This window comes from Prunus persica, chromosome G8 (assembly GCF_000346465.2).
Source record: "Prunus persica cultivar Lovell chromosome G8, Prunus_persica_NCBIv2, whole genome shotgun sequence".
In the NCBI taxonomy this organism is placed as follows: Eukaryota; Viridiplantae; Streptophyta; class Magnoliopsida; order Rosales; family Rosaceae; genus Prunus; species Prunus persica.
The window spans coordinates 20,284,345-20,301,633 of record NC_034016.1 but is presented as its reverse complement, the minus strand read 5'-3'; the positions used below and the strand labels follow the sequence as shown (position 1 = coordinate 20,301,633).

The 17,289-nt window shown below is 37.6% G+C and overlaps 4 protein-coding genes across 7 annotated transcripts; 3 read left to right on the top strand and 1 right to left on the bottom strand.

Moving 5' to 3' along the window:
- Positions 607-3,124, top strand: LOC18766639 (pentatricopeptide repeat-containing protein At1g06143). The gene has a single exon (XM_007200659.2). The coding sequence runs from the start codon at positions 728-730 to the stop codon at positions 2,477-2,479; it is 1,752 nt and encodes a 583-aa protein (XP_007200721.2). The 5' UTR covers positions 607-727; the 3' UTR covers positions 2,480-3,124.
- On the top strand, positions 3,707-5,960 carry LOC18767648. The gene is made up of 5 exons (XM_007200347.2): positions 3,707-3,951; positions 5,019-5,133; positions 5,270-5,359; positions 5,474-5,572; positions 5,656-5,960. The coding sequence occupies exons 1-5, from the start codon at positions 3,884-3,886 to the stop codon at positions 5,755-5,757; spliced, it is 474 nt and encodes a 157-aa protein (XP_007200409.1). The 5' UTR covers positions 3,707-3,883; the 3' UTR covers positions 5,758-5,960.
- On the top strand, positions 7,233-8,913 carry LOC18768327 (1-aminocyclopropane-1-carboxylate oxidase homolog 1). The gene is made up of 3 exons (XM_007201072.2): positions 7,233-8,026; positions 8,124-8,445; positions 8,651-8,913. The coding sequence occupies exons 1-3, from the start codon at positions 7,515-7,517 to the stop codon at positions 8,900-8,902; spliced, it is 1,086 nt and encodes a 361-aa protein (XP_007201134.1). The 5' UTR covers positions 7,233-7,514; the 3' UTR covers positions 8,903-8,913.
- Positions 9,118-15,563, bottom strand: LOC18768652 (transcription factor bHLH155). Of its 4 annotated transcripts, XM_020570123.1 has the most exons (12): positions 15,341-15,563; positions 14,279-14,766; positions 13,760-13,930; positions 13,455-13,539; positions 13,259-13,300; positions 12,672-12,728; positions 12,211-12,336; positions 10,831-12,030; positions 10,639-10,740; positions 10,114-10,254; positions 9,781-9,906; positions 9,120-9,503 (listed from the first exon to the last, which is right to left on the bottom strand). In XM_020570123.1, the coding sequence occupies exons 2-12, from the start codon at positions 14,374-14,376 to the stop codon at positions 9,414-9,416; spliced, it is 2,238 nt and encodes a 745-aa protein (XP_020425712.1). In that variant the 5' UTR covers positions 14,377-14,766; positions 15,341-15,563; the 3' UTR covers positions 9,120-9,413. The 4 variants fall into 4 exon arrangements, with proteins under 4 accessions (XP_020425714.1, XP_020425711.1, XP_020425712.1 ...); XM_020570125.1 differs by lacking the exon at positions 15,341-15,563 and having other exon boundaries at positions 9,118-9,503; positions 10,114-10,242; positions 14,279-15,305; XM_020570122.1 differs by lacking the exon at positions 15,341-15,563 and having other exon boundaries at positions 9,118-9,503; positions 14,279-15,304.

Here is a 17,289-nt window from a genome sequence, read left to right as displayed (position 1 = left end):
AACTCCTAAGCGCGGATCCAATTACGATACTTTCATGCACTACTATTCCATGGAAATATTATACTTTTTTTTTTTAATCTGAAAATATTTTTCCAGGATTCAATATTAATCAAACCCCATTTCGTCCAAATATATATATATATATATATATATATATTAATCAAACCCCACAATCAAACCCATCACCAAACCTCACTGTCACATCCACCCAGTCAAATCCCATCCACACCAACAACCCTACCCATACCAAATCAGACCACCACCATCCAATCGAACCCACAAGCGACTTCACCCATACCAAATCAAGCCGCCACCGTCAAACCCAACCAACCAATCTGCCTATCGAACCATTACTGTCCATTGACCAGTGAAATCGGAGGTAGAGCGGCGAATCTGAGAGGGAATCAAAGAACGAGAGAGTGAGAAAGAGAAGAGCCAGAAAGTTTGAGAAGATCAGGTTTTTTTTATAATAAATAGTATAGCCGCACGGCTATACTGTTTTTTAAATTAATAGTATAGCCGCTCGGCTATACTAGGGGCAAAAAAATAAACCGTTTAAATATAATATATTTAAAGAGGAAAATATACCATAGAATGCCTGAAAGGGATTCTCGTGCATTTCTTGGCTTGCGACGCGTCTGATATATGAGTTGCGCAAGGATTATTTTACTGCGGCCGGCCAAAAATTCGAAATGGTAGTTATCATCTGTATATTTTTACTTGGGCAATGATTTTCAAGCGGATGAAATGCACAGCCAACTTTAACTGTTTTTCAAAACAAAAACCTCTTCTTCAACGGCCCAAACCCCTGCCTCAGGACCCATCATCCATAGTTGAGAAGATAAAGAAATGTTCAACTTTAACAGAGCTAGAACGAGTATGTGCCTCAATGATCAAGACCAATGCTACCCAAGACTCTTTCTTCATGAACCAACTCATTACCGCCTGTTCGACGCTTTCCCGCATAGATTATGCAGTTTTAGCCTTTACCCAGATTGAAAGTCCCAATGTTTTTGTCTACAATGCGATGATCAAAGGCTTTGTTTGTTGCGGTCACCCATGTCAGGCTTTAGGTTGTTATATCAATATGCTCAGGGGCATGGTTTTGCCTACCAGTTATACTTTTTCATCGTTAATCAAGGCCTGCACTTCACTATCTGCGTTGGGGGTTGGAGAAGCTGTTCAGGGCCACATTTGGAAAAATGGGTTTGGGTCACATGTGTTTGTTCAGACTTCTTTGATTGATTTTTATTCGAAGTTGCGACGAATCAGTGAATCCAGAAAGGTGTTTGATGAAATGCCTGAAAGAGACGCTTTTGCGTGGACTACTATGGTTTCATCTCACGTTCGAGTGGGGGATATGAGTTCCGCGAGGATATTATTTGATGAGATGGAGGAAAGGAACATAACTACTTGGAATACTATGATCGACGGCTACGCTAGACTTGGCAATGTGGAGTCTGCGGAGTTGTTGTTTAATCACATGCCAACTAGGGATATTATCTCATGGACTACTATGATTGATTGTTATTCTCAGAATAAGAAATTTGGGGAAGCATTAGCAGTTTTTAGTGACATGAGGATGAAAGGGATCAGTCCTGATGAAGTGACTATGGCAACTGTTATTTCAGCTTGTGCCCATCTTGGAGCCCTTGACTTGGGAAAGGAGATACATCTTTACATATTGCAAAATGGGTTTGATCTTGATGTTTATATTGGCTCTGCATTGATTGACATGTATGCTAAGTGTGGCGCATTGGATAGGTCTCTTTTGGTTTTCTTTAAATTGCAGGACAAGAACCTGTTCTGTTGGAATTCAGCAATTGAAGGACTTGCAGTTCACGGATTTGCCAAAGAAGCACTAGCAATGTTTAGCAAGATGGAGAGAGAGAAGATCAATCCAAATGGGGTTACTTTTGTAAGTGTTCTAAGTTCCTGCACTCATGCAGGGCTTGTTGAAGAAGGCCGTAGGAGATTTTCAAGCATGACCCAAGATTATTCCATTCTTCCCGAAGTTGAACACTATGGATGCATGGTGGATCTATTGAGCAAAGCTGGATTGCTTGAAGATGCACTAGAGTTGATAAGAAGCATGAAATTTGAACCTAATGCTGTTATCTGGGGTGCCTTGTTGGGTGGATGTAAGCTTCATAGGAACTTGGAGATTGCTAAAGTTTCTGTCAATGAATTGACGGTATTGGAGCCAAATAATAGTGGCTATTACACCCTTTTGGTTAACATGTATGCTGAAGCCAAACGATGGCGACAAGTTGCAGATACACGAGCAACTATGAAGGAACTTGGGGTAGAAAAGGGATGTCCTGGGTCCAGTTGGATTGAAATGGAAAGGAAAGTCCATCAGTTTGCAGCATCTGATAAATCTCATCCAGCTTCAAGTGAAATTTACTTGTTGCTGGCAGAATTATACCGGCAGCTGAAGCTTGATGCTTGTGTTCCTGAACTTGGCTTTGAGTTATAGCAGTCCGCTCTTCAAAATGAGAAATTGACATCCAGAGGGTAATTGGTGATTCCGGGATTGGATGGCATGGTTCTCATATTGATCAGTACCTAACCTGCAACTGTTGCAGTTTACATATCACAAGGACAAAAGAGAATGCAAAATATACAAAGAGACATGTAAGAGAGGAAGATCCATTCCTCTTAGAATAATCTGTAGCCGATATGTGCTTACATTCTTGATGTGATTTTTGGTCAGATGAAATTATCTCAGCAAATGTACTTCCATCAAAGCAGACGCTTAAGTGAAACAGGATTTCCAGCGAGAGAGATTAATATATTTTCTTTCAAGACCGTTACAAACACAACAAAACAGTGCCATCCCATGATATAAAAGTCTTCAAATTAAACAAAAGCAATCACACAATACAAAATAAAAAATTTATTTTCAAATTAAATTGAATTGCTTCTTAGCTATTGTAATTTCGTTTCAAATTAAAATTAAAAGCCTGCACTAAAATTTGGAAAGGGGCCGCGCGAACGCAGGCCCCCACTAACACAAATTATGACGTTGGCTCTCCCACTTGGGGAGACCATAGGGTAGCACCCCTCCGAAGTGCAATGGAGGTCACTAACCTAGGCCATGGGCCTTCTTGATCACCCAAAAACCCCGTCCAGGTAAGTATGTTTCAATGAGTTTGGTCGACTTATTATATACAGGCCTCACACTCCAACTCTTCTATGCTCCATCGATGTGGGACAAAACTAAAACAGACTAAAATAAAATCCACCAAAACAAGAACACTCTCTTTGAGTCTTTGAACAATTATGAAATACTATATGGGTTGTGTTGCAGTTTGACCCAGCTATACTTGTTCTTATCTACCAGACCAGAAAGGTATTCAATTGGGTTCATTTCTATGTTGTGCTGCTATCTATTGAAAAATTGTTACTGTTATTTGGCCACCACCAAAGTTTTCAACTTCATAGCAGTAGCTTGAGCAAATCTACAACTTCAGAAACCTGCCAGAAACCTTGAAACCTTGAATTTATCATTGGAACAAAGATCAAATTTGCATATTTGCATATGAATTCAAGAGCATTTGAAACCAAATTCAAGTCCCTCAGTAATATAAGCATTGGGTTTGTTGGCTTGTTCTTACTGAAGCTTTGAAACCAAATTCAAGGGTATTTCAGTAAACTATCAAAACTAGTTCCTTTTACGCGCCCATGTCTTTGAAAAAAGAGCGTTCCAGCGCGGCAGTGTCCCGAAAGACATCTTATTTTGGACCATAATACCCTCAGTATCCTCCCTTCTCTCTCTCTTCCCTGTCTTAAAGAAGCGAAAGAGTGTGGGTGTGTGTGTTTCAGAGCGGACCCTAAATTTCTTCTTTCAGTGTTTCGCTCTCTGTAAGAGTTAAAGACAATGGCTTTCACTTCGTTTCTTGGCAGAGTTCTCTTCGCCTCTGTTTTCATTCTCTCTGCTTACCAAGAGTTACTATAATTTACTACATATCTTCATTCTGTTCTTTAAATTTCCATACTTTTTGTTGATTGTATAGCATGTAATTTGTTCTTTGCAGCCAGAAAATTTCTGGGTTCCTGTTTAAACTTGCTTTTAAATTGTTTGGTATGCTTTTCTGCTTGGATCTGGTTCATTTTTGTTTCCATTATCTTGTTTCATCTTCTTATACTGAAGCATGTATACAGATTTTCATTTTCATGTCGTTTAATTCCAGTAGAACTTTCATTTTTCAAGGGCTTGAGTTAGTTTCTAACAGCTATTAGTGAGAGTAGGCATCGAAAAGTGTATGCTTTTAAAAGGATATTGGCATATACTTGGTTATCATTTTGTTGCTTACTGCAATTGGGATCTTTATGGACGATTAGTTTATTTGCTTAATTATTGGGAAAATGGGTGATATTCTAGTTAGTAATTTTTTAGTTCACAATATTAGGAAATTTAATGATCCTTTGTAGCCTGCTCATTCAATTTATTACGCTGCTGAGACATTGTGGAAAGTTTATACTAAGCTTGTTCCTCAATGACATGATATAGACTCTTAATTTTTCTGTCTTATCAACATTCGCAAACTGTATGGCTAAATATGCATCATAAGCTGATGAAAACATGTTCTTTTTGTTTGTTGTATCAAAAATCTGGGGAAAGGTCTTCTTTTTACTAGTTTTCCTCCACTCCTTGTTTAGATGGGTCTAAAAAAACCTTATGTCGTGTCAACCCATTAAAAAATTTCCTAGATGTTAAGTTTGATCTATTAAAACTAAGTTTATGCACACATTTGTTCGCAGTATAGATGGCTGTTAATCAATGTAGGTGTAATATTTCTTTGGCACCAGATTATAAGTTATTTCATTGAATTTTGCTTTCTTTATCTGGAACACTTCTAAATTCCTTGTGTGAGAAACTGAAGTTTTCCTTCATTAGAGAAGGATCATGGTGTATCTGGTTGTTATGAAGCACCATTTTCACTTTAATTGTCGTTGATCAGCCTGACAGCACATGTCTCTTATATGGTATTGTGATGTCTTCCTCTTGATAGGTTCAACGAATATGAGTCTGATGGGGGACCAGCAGCAAAGGCTTTCGGACCAAAGTTTGATGTCTTTACAAAGCATGTGCAATCTCACATTGGCAAACAAGTGCCAGAAATCGAAGTGAGGATCTCTCACTATCTCAGACATGAACACACATCTTAGTTAGCATGGAACTATCAATGAGAAGAAAAAGTATTATTTGCAAAGGTCATGTCTGGTTTATTATTAGCTTGATTTTGATTTTTGTTGTGCACAGATTGCACACTTAGTTGCCGCCAGTATAGCACTCAAGGGCATTGGAGGCATCCTCTTCATCTTTGGCACTTCTCTTGGAGCCTATCTCCTGGTTTGTTTTCATGCTCTGCTAATTCACGTCTTTTGCATGTGCCATATTGGAAATTGGAACAGTTTTGATATATATATATATATATATATATATATATCTTTTTACTTGGTGCAGCTTCTGCATCAGATGATTGCTACTCCTATTTTATATGATTTCTACAATTATGACAACGAGGAGAAAGAATTTACACAACTCTTCATCAAATTTACACAGGTTATATATATAGTCTTTTGAATACTAGCATGGAACTATAACCAACTGCATTGTAAATTATGCCCTACTTTTCCTCTCTGCAGAATATGGCTCTTTTTGGGGCATTGCTGTTTTTCATTGGGATGAAGAACTCAATTTCTTGGAGACAACCGAAGAAGAAGGTTCAGAAAACGAAAACTGTTTAGGAAGGAATTAGCCTTAGAAATTGGGTTCATTTTGCGGTTTATGTAACTTCTTCCTTAAACTGATGGTTTTAGCCAGCATGTATGATTTAGGCGACAATCTTCTTTTTAACTCTTTTGTGTACTTTACTTTCATGGTAATTGGGTTTGTTTCTCTTAAGTAGAGCTGGTTTCAAATGATAAGCTGCTTTAAAAATTTTAGTAAACCTATTTATGAGTAATCACGAAATTGCACCATGAGGATTAAGATACCAGATCAAGTTAGGCATCATGCAGAACAAAGAGGGTGTCAACTTTGGGTGTTGCATGATTGAACCCAAACAATAATAAAGGAATTGAAAATTATATAGAATTCTAAAATGATGGAATTTAGATTTTCATCATTTTAATTTCTGGCAATTGAAGATTTCAATATTTGGATTTATGCATATTGAATTTTGTAAATGATAGAATATTGTAAATGACAATATGGAAATTGTGAAATGACACCTATTTTTGTGGAAATTAAACTCCAAAATTTAATGCTCAAATTTCCACGATTTTTTCCTCGTTTCATTTAATAAATTCCACACTTTAGTTGCTAAACAAGGGAATTGTTAATTTCTCCTCTTAAATTCCCTACTTTTAACTAAATTCTGAGTTATTTTCTCTCATCCAAACAGAATGTAATAAGCTGATTACTCGTAGTTACGTAACGCATTTTGAGCCATAGATAATGTGGACTCTGCACTTAATTAATTTTACATTTATCTATGACTCATAATTCGTTAAGTCTCCACGCACAAAACAGCATGTGGTCTCAAAGTATACGTCAACATATAGAAAGATGTCAAATCTCATTGATTCATAGATATTGCATGATCTCATGGACTCAGACGCGTCCTCCTCTTGAGGCTGGGATCCCATGTGAGCTTATTTATGTCACCCAACCTAATCCCGAATTAGTCATTAGGTTTAGGTGAGCTGTCACATTGTTCCCTCTTAATGAAAGATCATGTTTCTAAAATACGAACAGATAACACAATCACTAGACTCTAAAAACTTAAACGAGTCGTTAATAATCTATCGACTCGATTATTAACTTATCACTGACTTGACCGTGGAGTGGTCGGAGGAAATAATGACCTAATTACAACAGTAATCCTTTCTGACTTTGTTCAATTTTCAACAACTCGCACATGATGCCAAGTTAAAAGAGAACTTCAAATTATACTCCATTGTAGCAAAAAGAAAAAAGAATCAAATTGCTTTGCGTGCATTTCAAACTTTTAATCCAGAATAAATGCCAGATAGTGGTCTAGTTTGCCTTTTCCAGAGCCACGTTATCCAACCCTGAAATGTAGACAGTGCAGAATCATTTGCTTGTTTTGGAAGTGGCGATCCAGAAAAAAACCAAGACTTTCCTTTTCTGTTGAACGTTGAGATACAGTGACCAAACAAATCTAAGGAAAAAGACATTTTCCTCTTCCAACCTTTATATTATTTGCCTTGTTAACATCTCAAGATTGTGATCTCAAGGAAAAGACAAAACTGAGTATCTCACTTTCTTGACCTTTTGTTTAACTTTTTAAACTTCCTCACACAATTTTTAAATTGGTAGAAGGCATCTGGTCTTTCAGGGAATGCGAGAGCCTCTTGTGCCCCTTCTTTTTGCTTTGAAATGGCCTCCTCCTCCTCCATTTCTTTTCATCTGAGATAAGAAAAAGCAAACCCTTTTTCAGTTTTCAAAACTTGATCACCACACCCACCCTGCTGCTAAGATGGAAGATGGGTCACAGCCAAAATATGACAGAGTCAAGGAAGTGAAGGAGTTTGATGAAACAAGAGCTGGAGTTAAAGGCCTTGTAGACTCAGGGGTAACAAAAGTCCCAAGTTTCCTCATCCATCCACCACAGAGCCTTTTAAGTTCAACCACAGCCAATATACAATTCCAAGTTCCAGTCATAGATTTTGATGGCTTTGATCATGATTTCCAGCGTGTGCAGATTGTCAAGGAAATTCGAGAAGCGTCCGAAACATGGGGTTTCTTTCAAATGATCAATCATGGAGTTCCAGACAGGGTAATAGGCAATATGATAGAAGCAATTCGACAGTTTCATGAGCAGCCAGAGGAGGTGAAGATGGAGTTGTATTCCCGAGACTCTAAGCAAAGAGTTAGATTTTACTGCAATGGAGATCTGTTGGTATCAAAAGCAGCAAACTGGAGAGATTCAATAGGCTTTGATTTCCAGGACGGACCATTGGACCCCGAGTCATTTCCCTCTGTTTGCAGGTACTTCACCTAAACAAACTTCGTATATTTGTAAGTATTGACAGTCTGACAACATAACATATTAAATAACCTAACAGGAGATTGGTTTGATTCGCAGAGAGCCGGTGCAAGAGTACATGAAACACTTGATCAACCTAAGAGAGGTGATATCAGGTTTGTTGTCAGAGGCCTTGGGGCTTAGCACTGATCACCTAGAACGCATAGAGTGCATGAAGACTGAAAATCTGGTGTGCCATTATTACCCAAGCTGTCCAGAACCAGAGCTGACCCTTGGGGCAACCAAACATTCAGATCCATCCTCTTTGACTGTGCTCTTACAAGACAATCTTGGTGGCCTACAAGTCCTCCATCAAGGTCACTGGGTTGATGTTCCTCCAGCTCATGGAGCTCTGGTGGCCAATATTGGTGATCTAATGCAGGTATAGGTTTCATAAATTCAATGTCAAAAACTTCAGTGACATGGTTTCATTCACCTCCTCTCCGTCTCGTGATAACTAGTCACGTGATGAGAAAGACAAAAAGGAGGTGTATCAAACCGTTTGAAGAAAGTTTTCCTCCTAAACTAGACTTTGAAACAGCTCTAGAAAAACATGAGAGGTGACTTAATCTTCACATTATGTGCAGCTTATTACTAATGACAAGTTCAAAAGTGTGGAGCACAGGGTACTGGCTGGAAGAGTGGGGCCGAGGATATCAGCTGCATGTTTTTTCTATCCAAGTGCCACACATAGATTTAAACCCTATGGGCCAATTAAGGAGTTTGTGTCTAACAACCTACCTATATACAGGGAAACTCATGTTGGAGAATATCTTGCCTATTACAGGTCAAAAGGATTAGATGGTAACTCTGCCCTTCCTCATTTTAAATTAGCCTAATTTAATCTCTACTTTCTTTGATCCTCTAGTTCAGATGATAATCCCAATTATTTTAGTTAACTTCAATTTTCTTTCTTTCGTTTTTTCAACAAATCAAAGTAACAAAATGCTGCACCCTCTAGATTGAAGTTTTATCACCCAATATATTAGTCATTAGAAACTGAAATTTTATCTTTAAACTTGTTTCATGATAATGTAGAGAAGAAGAAAAAAAATCAAACTGGAAAAAGACACATGCATTAGATACTGCTAGAAAGACTATTATCCAAGTATCATCCTCCCAAACAAATGACAAGCAAATTACAACAGAACAAAAGGATAATAATAAATCGCACCTTTCTACCTCCTATGGGCTTTTCTCTCCTTTTCTTTTCAATTATGGAGGGTTCAAACCCAGACCAAAAAAAAAGGGAGGGGGTTCAAATTAAAACGAAAACCGTAAATACCAATCACAAATGACTCACAATAATTTACAAAGTAACCTACAGAGCCACTCCAAGAGCGAGACAAGCTATAGCTGTTGCATAGGGTTCTTGGGCTGCAATATTTGAACAAGGGACCACAAGATATCCATTCTGTGTATGCTTCTGTTGTTCTGCCCCTGCAGTAATTCAGAATTCAATTTTAGTTCATGACTGTAAACACCAGGTACAAACTTACTAGATAGCAATCCAGTGTGGTGGAAACATGCAAGCTTTTAGATTGTCACACGGGGACAGATATAAGCAAGTTTGGCTGTTTTTATAGGTACGTCGAAAAGCAAGTCCATTTTATAAATATCAACATTCTAAGTGTATTCATACGGTCATGACATCTTGAGGCCTAGCAGCTCATTTGGCATGAAATTTTTCATTAGCATGTCATGCCACTGATCTTACCTCAACCACAAAACATATCCATGTCTTGTCACTACGGGCTTCTGTTACACCTTTTAAGATTGTCAGACCCAAGCTTCTGATAGCTTCTGCTATCTCAAGAAAATGACTGCATTCTTCGCACATCATCTGCATAGATCAGTCAGAATGCACATCATCTGAGAATCAATTAAAGGCAAAGAAAATCATAGCAGAAAAGAAAAAAAAAATTGCAAAAAGAACATATGATAAACTTCATAACTGGAGGACCGAATTAGACACAATCAAGCATAACATCTCCAGAAGTTCGTGTATAATTAAAGAAAAGACCCGCTAGTATTCACAAGTATTGCATACCTCTACAACCATCTGCCCATTCTTGTTGAGGTTCTCTACCATTATTGAACAAACTTTCAGATTGCCTCCCACCTCCACTGCCCAGCTTGATCCCCGTTCATAATTAGAGGATCCCAACATGCTTGCTTCCTTGTGACACAACTGTGAATTTAGCATTATGATTAAAGTAGACTAACATGTTAATTCAATAAACATTGCATATTCTTGCCAATGATTAGTTTGCAATTGCAAGTCCTACTACTCAACTCCTACTTGAAATCTGAAAAGCTCTTCCATTAGATAGTAGAGGCACAAAAAAGAGAGTTATTACTTACTGTCTGCTATGAAACAGTGACGTTTTTAAATATAGGTTATATATATAATTAGTCTCTGCAGATGGTTTTACAAGGTGGAAGCTTCAGAAGAGCATACTCATAATCCAAACAGAAATGCTAACCAAATAGAGCCCACTTTGTAAACTAAAAATGAAGGTTGAAAGTTGTCAACTAATCCCAGGCCATAAAATACTTGACCAAAAACATTTACCTTTGCATCAGCACACTTATTAAGTTTGTCTGCATGCTTAGTGATGCTTTGTAGAAAGAGCATGTGCTTGATTGTACGCTCCAGCAGTGAATCAATACTACACTGTAAAATTACCATGAAACTTTTAGCATATATAGCAAGAATCTACAAATTTTTCAAGTCCAAAACCCAGACAATAATTTGGAAAGTCACCTTTGCTCCATTAGGTATTAGCTCCCGCAGCTCCTTGATACGATCTTGGATCAATTGCCTGTCCCTTGGCCTAGGCCTAGAATTCTCCCCAGGTCTAGCCCTCTTCTTGTTGTTTTTAGATGGTCCAGAAGACCTCTCCAGCTGCTCACTACAAGCACTAGGACAAGGCGAGGAAAACCACTTGGGGGATATCACCCCACATACCCCTGATGAGCTCAAGCATTGTTGTGTGTCCTCTGCTATAAGAGAGGGCTGATCAATGGAATAATTTTCTGAATCAATTGTATGTGTAGTATGACTAGAAGGCTCTGGATACTTTTCAGTTGTCAACAGAGACTGCATTGATTTACAGAATGATTTTTCACTTTTAACATCAGTGCCACTGTGGCAAACATTGGCCACCACTGCTTCAAGAAGATGCTCTTGGCAAGAATCAGATGTCAACTGGCCAGTTTTCATCCCCTCAGGCATCTCAATAGTAATTCCATCTCCATTCTTCTCTGCTTCCCAATCAAAATAATTACCCTTATTCAGAAAAGCTGGCCCAAGTGCTTCATGCAGCTCACAGCCAGCAGGGAACGCCATAGATGTACTAGATGTGTCCATGTGACCTGATTCAGTTTGAAAGTCCAAGTTTTCCAGGTCCTTCTGAAACTTAACATCTGAGGGTTCACTTACTTGCAACACCTCATTTTGGTAAAAATCTACCCTGTCCACATTAACCCTGCCATGTGCAGCAGAGTTGAGAAATGTTGCAGATAAGTCTGCAGAATCACATAAATTAACATTTTCTTGAACAGATCCATGTGATAATGGATTGGAATAGATCATTGAAGCCATCCTAGTATCTTTGCAGCCACTACTCTCCCCTTTACACTTCGTCCTATCAAGTAATTCCACACCTACTAGTTTGCAATGCTCTGAATTTAAGATACTTGATTTTGACTGATGTAGTTTGGCACTCTCAAGACACCCTAAGTTAGATGACTCAAGTCCTCCATGCTTATTGGCCAGTTCAACTGCCTTTTTCAGACAATTTTCAGGCAGTGGAAAAACGTAAGAACTATCACTGTCTTTCCCAATATGTGGGAAAATGGACGACCAAACATCTGGGCTTTCTTCTCTGTTTGCGGCTTTATCTAAATTATGTAGGCAATCAGTAATAACCCCTGAAGCCAAACCTTTAGGAGATATACTTGTCTGAGGAAAAGAGAGGGGGGGAAAAAAAAGGATACCCAGGGGTCAGTGTCCTAATTTCTGTGTCACAAGAAGGAAAATCATAAACTTGCTTCATATATGCACATGCACAAACTAATCAACGCATGCACACACAGACATAGTGAGAGAGAGAGAGAGAGAGAGAGAGAGAGAGAGAGTTACCAAGCATGCTGAACTGTTTATGCCAGATTGCAATGGATTACGGATCTGCTCTACTGGGGAATCTTGAAGCGTACTAAAAACATCTCTTATTTCAGATACCAGCTTCACATTTTCAATGACCTGCACCTCTCAAATGGAAAACAGAAAAATAAAAATAAATCTACATTTGAAAAATGTATAGATTGAATATACAAACCATAATTATGACACATACAGTTTTAAAAATTTCAACCGCTTGTGGTCACTATGGAATAATAACAAAATTGCAAGGACTTGGACAGTAAAGTACACAAATCATTTTCATAGATATAACACCACAACAAAATTAAGAATTAACCACATGCTATATCATATAGAATTACAGATGTTTATTTTGTAATCCCATAGGATAAGAAACCACACAAACACCAACTCAAGCATTACTTAAAGTATTCATTATTCACTCAAAAGAAAGAACTTACTTTATTTAAAGAACCAAGCTGTACAACTCCATGTGGAACAGCCACAACGACAATGGTCTACAGGAAATGGCAAATAATTCGATTTAGCAGACATGCAGAACATCTAGTAGAAATCATAATCATAACAAAACAAATGCTTATATAAGAAAACATATATGTTAGTGAAAGTGTTCAAAAACCCGAACAAATTTGCATTCAGCATCTAACCAGCCATCAACCTACCCTATACAAAAAGACGAATCCTAATCCATATCTTGCCTTGCAAAGAAAGAACTTCGAGAAATGAAATTTTATGGCTAATTTTCATTCAGCTCAATGAACAGAGCAAAATGATTCTATGAGTGAAGCAGATGCCTAAACCAAACTAATAAACAAATAAGACAATATCCCAGGCTATCCCATGATTATTCATGTTTTCTCATATACGACTATGCCCAGAAGAAACAACAGTAATTAAAAAGTGCATCACAAAAGCAATACCCTCATCAATTCTTAATTTATTTCAAATTTATCTGTCCTGGCAGGGTAGTATCTCATCAAGAACAAAAATTAAAAGGACAGAGAGAACGAGAGAGAGCAAGGCATACCCTTATGCCAGCTGAAAATTGACTTTGCCACCCATCACAGTACTGAAAAACACCCAAAGCATCAAAGCTTAATAAGAATGAGTGGCAAACCAATTAAATATTAGTACTGCAGAGCAGCAACCGTTTATCAATATCACACACTTTCAAAGTAAAATATGCTAATTATTATATTTCTGGATAATAACAAAACATTTACCTGAAATGGTGAACAGTTATTCTTAAATAGATTATCAGCAAAAATCCACTGATGCTTCCTGGTAACCGCCACTTGTCCAACAATCCTGAAAAGGAAAGTAATAATGCAAATTTATGAGCTCTTGTTCTTTTCCTGTTTCTTTCCATGCTATACAGCTACCGTAATCAGAATGATGGTAACAGCAAATATTGAGGAAGAGCATAAGCTTAGTATATAAATACTGGAAATGGTTTTTCAATTTACAGTTTTTCAATCCAAACTTTAAGAGTGGCCATTATGGTAACTTGAAAGTGACGAGTAATTACCCCTCTCCCAGAGTATATACATGATACGACATTTTTGCCACAGCAAGCCCAAGGGGGTCGTGTGAGTAATGGCTGTCGTGCAATCTATCTAGTGTCTTATTGAAGCACCTATTCTCAGAAGAATCATGTTGCTCACAGTTGTCATAGTAAGCATCCTCCCAAGTCAGTACCCTGCATAATGCAGCATACCACATATCAAAATATTATGTGGGACATGAAATTATGTATAACTCAGTAAAAGGAGCCAGAAATCTACATGCAAATGGAAATTTTCTCGAAAACAACACCTAATTTGATTATTTCCGGACTGAAATGAATAGCAGGATTCACACTCAAAATTTATACTGAAGACCACAGATATTTGGGAAACTAACATGACTTAGGTACCAATCCTAGTGCAGCTCTGCTTTCTGTACCATTCTAACTTGCTTGAATTAAATTTGCTGATTCTCGACCAAAAAGAAAAAAAAGAATACTTCAAAATCCATAATAGTAATAAGCAAGAAAATTAAAACTCACATTCGAGCTCGATACTTGAGTTTCCAGAAAATGGCGTAGTTCCACTCCGTATTGAAACAGAGGCTTCTTAGTACATGGTGCAAGTCAGAAGTACCCATCTCCTCCAAAGTCCAAAGCTTTTTCCTAAACAGCCTCTAAACAACACCACCAAACAAATAAAACCCCACAGCCTCCCCAAAATTTTAATTTTGGCGCGAATTTCGTGCCCTAACTTCCCCTGTAGGAGCCTCTACCCGCCTGCTTCCTCCGTAACCCTGCTCGCCGCTTTATTGGCGGTCCTACCGTCGCTAATAGCAAACGATCCGTCCCCATCCCCTCACACTGCTAACGCGATCACAGTACTACGCCACCAATACCTCACTTCCTCAACGACCTTCACAAACTCACAACCCCAAACCCTAGAAATACAGAGTAAGAGGCCACGGTACAGTTGGGTTTGTTACAGTCCCTGCATTCAGCCATGAACTTGTACGGGAACTTCAAAAAATCTATAAAATAAAATGGAAGAAGAATTAGAAAACAAAGAAAACGCTCCAACAGCTTCCAGATGAAACTAAACACAGAACGCGATCGATTTGAACCCTAGCGTATGTCCGACGACATGGATCTCTCAGAAAAAAAAAAAAGAGAAAAAAAAAATTGAACTTTTTTCTGCGAATTATTTGGATGAACTGTACGGATTTCTTCACAGAGAAAGGTTCAGATTGAACAGAACAGAACGGTTTAGTGTGGCGATCTAAGAGTTCAGCAGAGCTTGTCAGATTGCTAAGAGGGGACTGAAGCTTTAGCTGAGAAGATGTATATCAAGTGCAGCAAAATTCAAAGCTCTGAGCTGCATTCGCTCCCATTTTTAACGACAATGCAGCTTTTTCGCTTTTTCTAGAGAGGGAAAAAGCAGAGAGAGAGAAGCTTCAATGGCTTTTTTCTTTCAGAGAGAGAGAGTGTGTGTGTGTGTGTGAAAAAGCAGAGAGAAAGAAGGCGCTTTTGGTGCGAACTACGAATGAGAGAGAAGTCACCGAGGGAGAGGAGGAGTGATTTGTTTATAATATAAGGAGAGTTTACCTTCGCACGCTGTTCATTTTAGCTTTTCTTTACGAAACGTGTACAATCGTTGATATAATGCGCCGGATGATGCTACACTGCGCATCCTTGGTGACGGCTGAACACTCACCACTAACCCCCCTTATGTGTAATTACCCTACGCATCCTGCGCACTTTAGCGACCCCCACCTTTGTGTCTTGAGTGTGAAAGATGGGAAAGGGTGAAAAAAAATGGTGGCCAAGGAGAAAAGAAGAGTGATGAGGAATTTGGCTATTGGGTGGGGGGTTGTATTATTGAGTTTATATATAATTTTGGAAAAGGAAATCCATTGATCCCAATTTTGGGCTATGAGTACACTTTCTAGGTAGTGTCCTTGATGGCCAACAACATGATGCCCATGTGAGGAAATTGATCCTTATCTTGCCCTCAATTTTCAAGGATACAATCCCCACCTCTTTTCTTAACCAACAACAAAATAAGATGAACTCATCCCTCTCCCTCTATTCCCTTTTGTTTTTACAATGATTTTATTGCCCCAAAGTTGTGACATCTTACACCTCCCTCATTTTTCAATGTTCCCTTTCATACATTAACATTTTTCCGTCCAAACTATACAATAGATGTTATCACTTCTTTTTTAATCTGGTGGTAGTTATCTCCGATTACTTAAAGGAGGTTTCAGATTCGACTCATATAAATATGAGAATGATACATATTAGTGAGTATCCTATCATCAAGCGTTATTTGAAAACTTTAGTATAGTAACAATGATACTTGAGAGCATTTCTCGAGTATTAAAGGCATAGTCGACAAAGTCTATTATGTTGATAACTATAAATAAAATGTTGTCAAATTATTCATCTTGGTGACTAAACATTAGGTATTTTGATGGATTTGGTATTATTAAAACACAGAAGGAAAACCAAGTTTGCCATCGGATGCTCATCGAGTGCCATTCAAGCATGATGATAGTGCTTTCCATAAATCCAGAGAGCTCAAATTGGGTTCAATTTATGGAGGTGTGCCCAAATGTTTGGCTCTTCCTTGGTTTTCATGACATATTTATGAAGCAGCCTTTCCTGCACTGCACCAACTGGACATCATTTTTCGAATCCCATGATTTGTGTTTTAACAGTGCGATATTCGGTGATTATTGTCATTGATTTATAATCATTTTCTCTTATTTTATTTTATTTTATTTTTTGCTTTGTTTTATATTTAATTTGTATTTACTAGTCATGAAGAGAAACAAACAAAACAAAATGGAAAAAGAATAAAGGAACAAAATGATCGCATTGTCTGTTTTTTTTTCCCCAATCAATCATTAACAATTGAAATCCTTTATTTATCATCTCTAATCAAATCAAATGATCTTTTTTTATGGCTTTAATCCAACAAATTTAATTTGTCGGAAGTTATCCGAAGGGTTTTTCACCTAATTTCACTAGCAATACTAATGGCCATTAATCATAGTTTTTTTTAAAGTTTATTTAATATATTTAATATTTTATTTTCTGAAAGTTATTTTTGTGTTGTCGCATCAATTCTCTTTAAATTCTCTTTAACTTTGAAGATTTGAAATGCTTTGGACGGTTAATAATTTTGATTAATTTTCTCAATGTAGGTTATGCAGGCAAGTAGGTTAGAGCAGTTAGTGATGCAAATGACATATCATTTTCCAATGTATAAAGAATAGTGAAAGGAATGAGTAGGATTGCCCATGAATACAAAGAGACAAAGGAGAATGATGGCTTCCTCCCATATCAAACATGATATATTTGATTTGAGTATTTGTCCCATGCTAGAGAAATGGAAGTTTTGAATTAGCGTTTAAAAATCTCAAACATCTTTATCCAATTAATTTTGAGTTGTATATTCTAATTGTATGTAGATTCAACTCTGTATGATAAGTTGTCGATTGAAATCATAAAAAGAAAAAAGAAAAAAGAAAAAAAATCCACATAGTGTA

Bases quoted from the DNA above. Each gene is read 5' to 3' on its own strand.
- LOC18766639 (XM_007200659.2), top strand. From the start codon at position 728: ATGATTTTCAAGCGGATGAAATGCACAGCCAACTTTAACTGTTTTTCA.
- LOC18767648 (XM_007200347.2), top strand. From the start codon at position 3,884: ATGGCTTTCACTTCGTTTCTTGGCAGAGTTCTCTTCGCCTCTGTTTTC. The intron at 3,952-5,018 runs GTTACTATAATT...TCCTCTTGATAG, and splicing joins ATTCTCTCTGCTTACCAAGA to GTTCAACGAATATGAGTCTG. The intron at 5,134-5,269 runs GTGAGGATCTCT...TGTTGTGCACAG, and splicing joins AACAAGTGCCAGAAATCGAA to ATTGCACACTTAGTTGCCGC.
- LOC18768327 (XM_007201072.2), top strand. From the start codon at position 7,515: ATGGAAGATGGGTCACAGCCAAAATATGACAGAGTCAAGGAAGTGAAG. The intron at 8,027-8,123 runs GTACTTCACCTA...TTTGATTCGCAG, and splicing joins TCATTTCCCTCTGTTTGCAG to AGAGCCGGTGCAAGAGTACA. The intron at 8,446-8,650 runs GTATAGGTTTCA...CATTATGTGCAG, and splicing joins ATATTGGTGATCTAATGCAG to CTTATTACTAATGACAAGTT.
- LOC18768652 (XM_020570123.1), bottom strand. From the start codon at position 14,376: ATGGGTACTTCTGACTTGCACCATGTACTAAGAAGCCTCTGTTTCAAT. The intron at 12,729-13,258 runs GTATGCCTTGCT...CATTTCCTGTAG, and splicing joins AATTTTCAGCTGGCATAAGG to ACCATTGTCGTTGTGGCTGT. The intron at 12,337-12,671 runs GTAAGTTCTTTC...TCCATTTGAGAG, and splicing joins AGCTTGGTTCTTTAAATAAA to GTGCAGGTCATTGAAAATGT.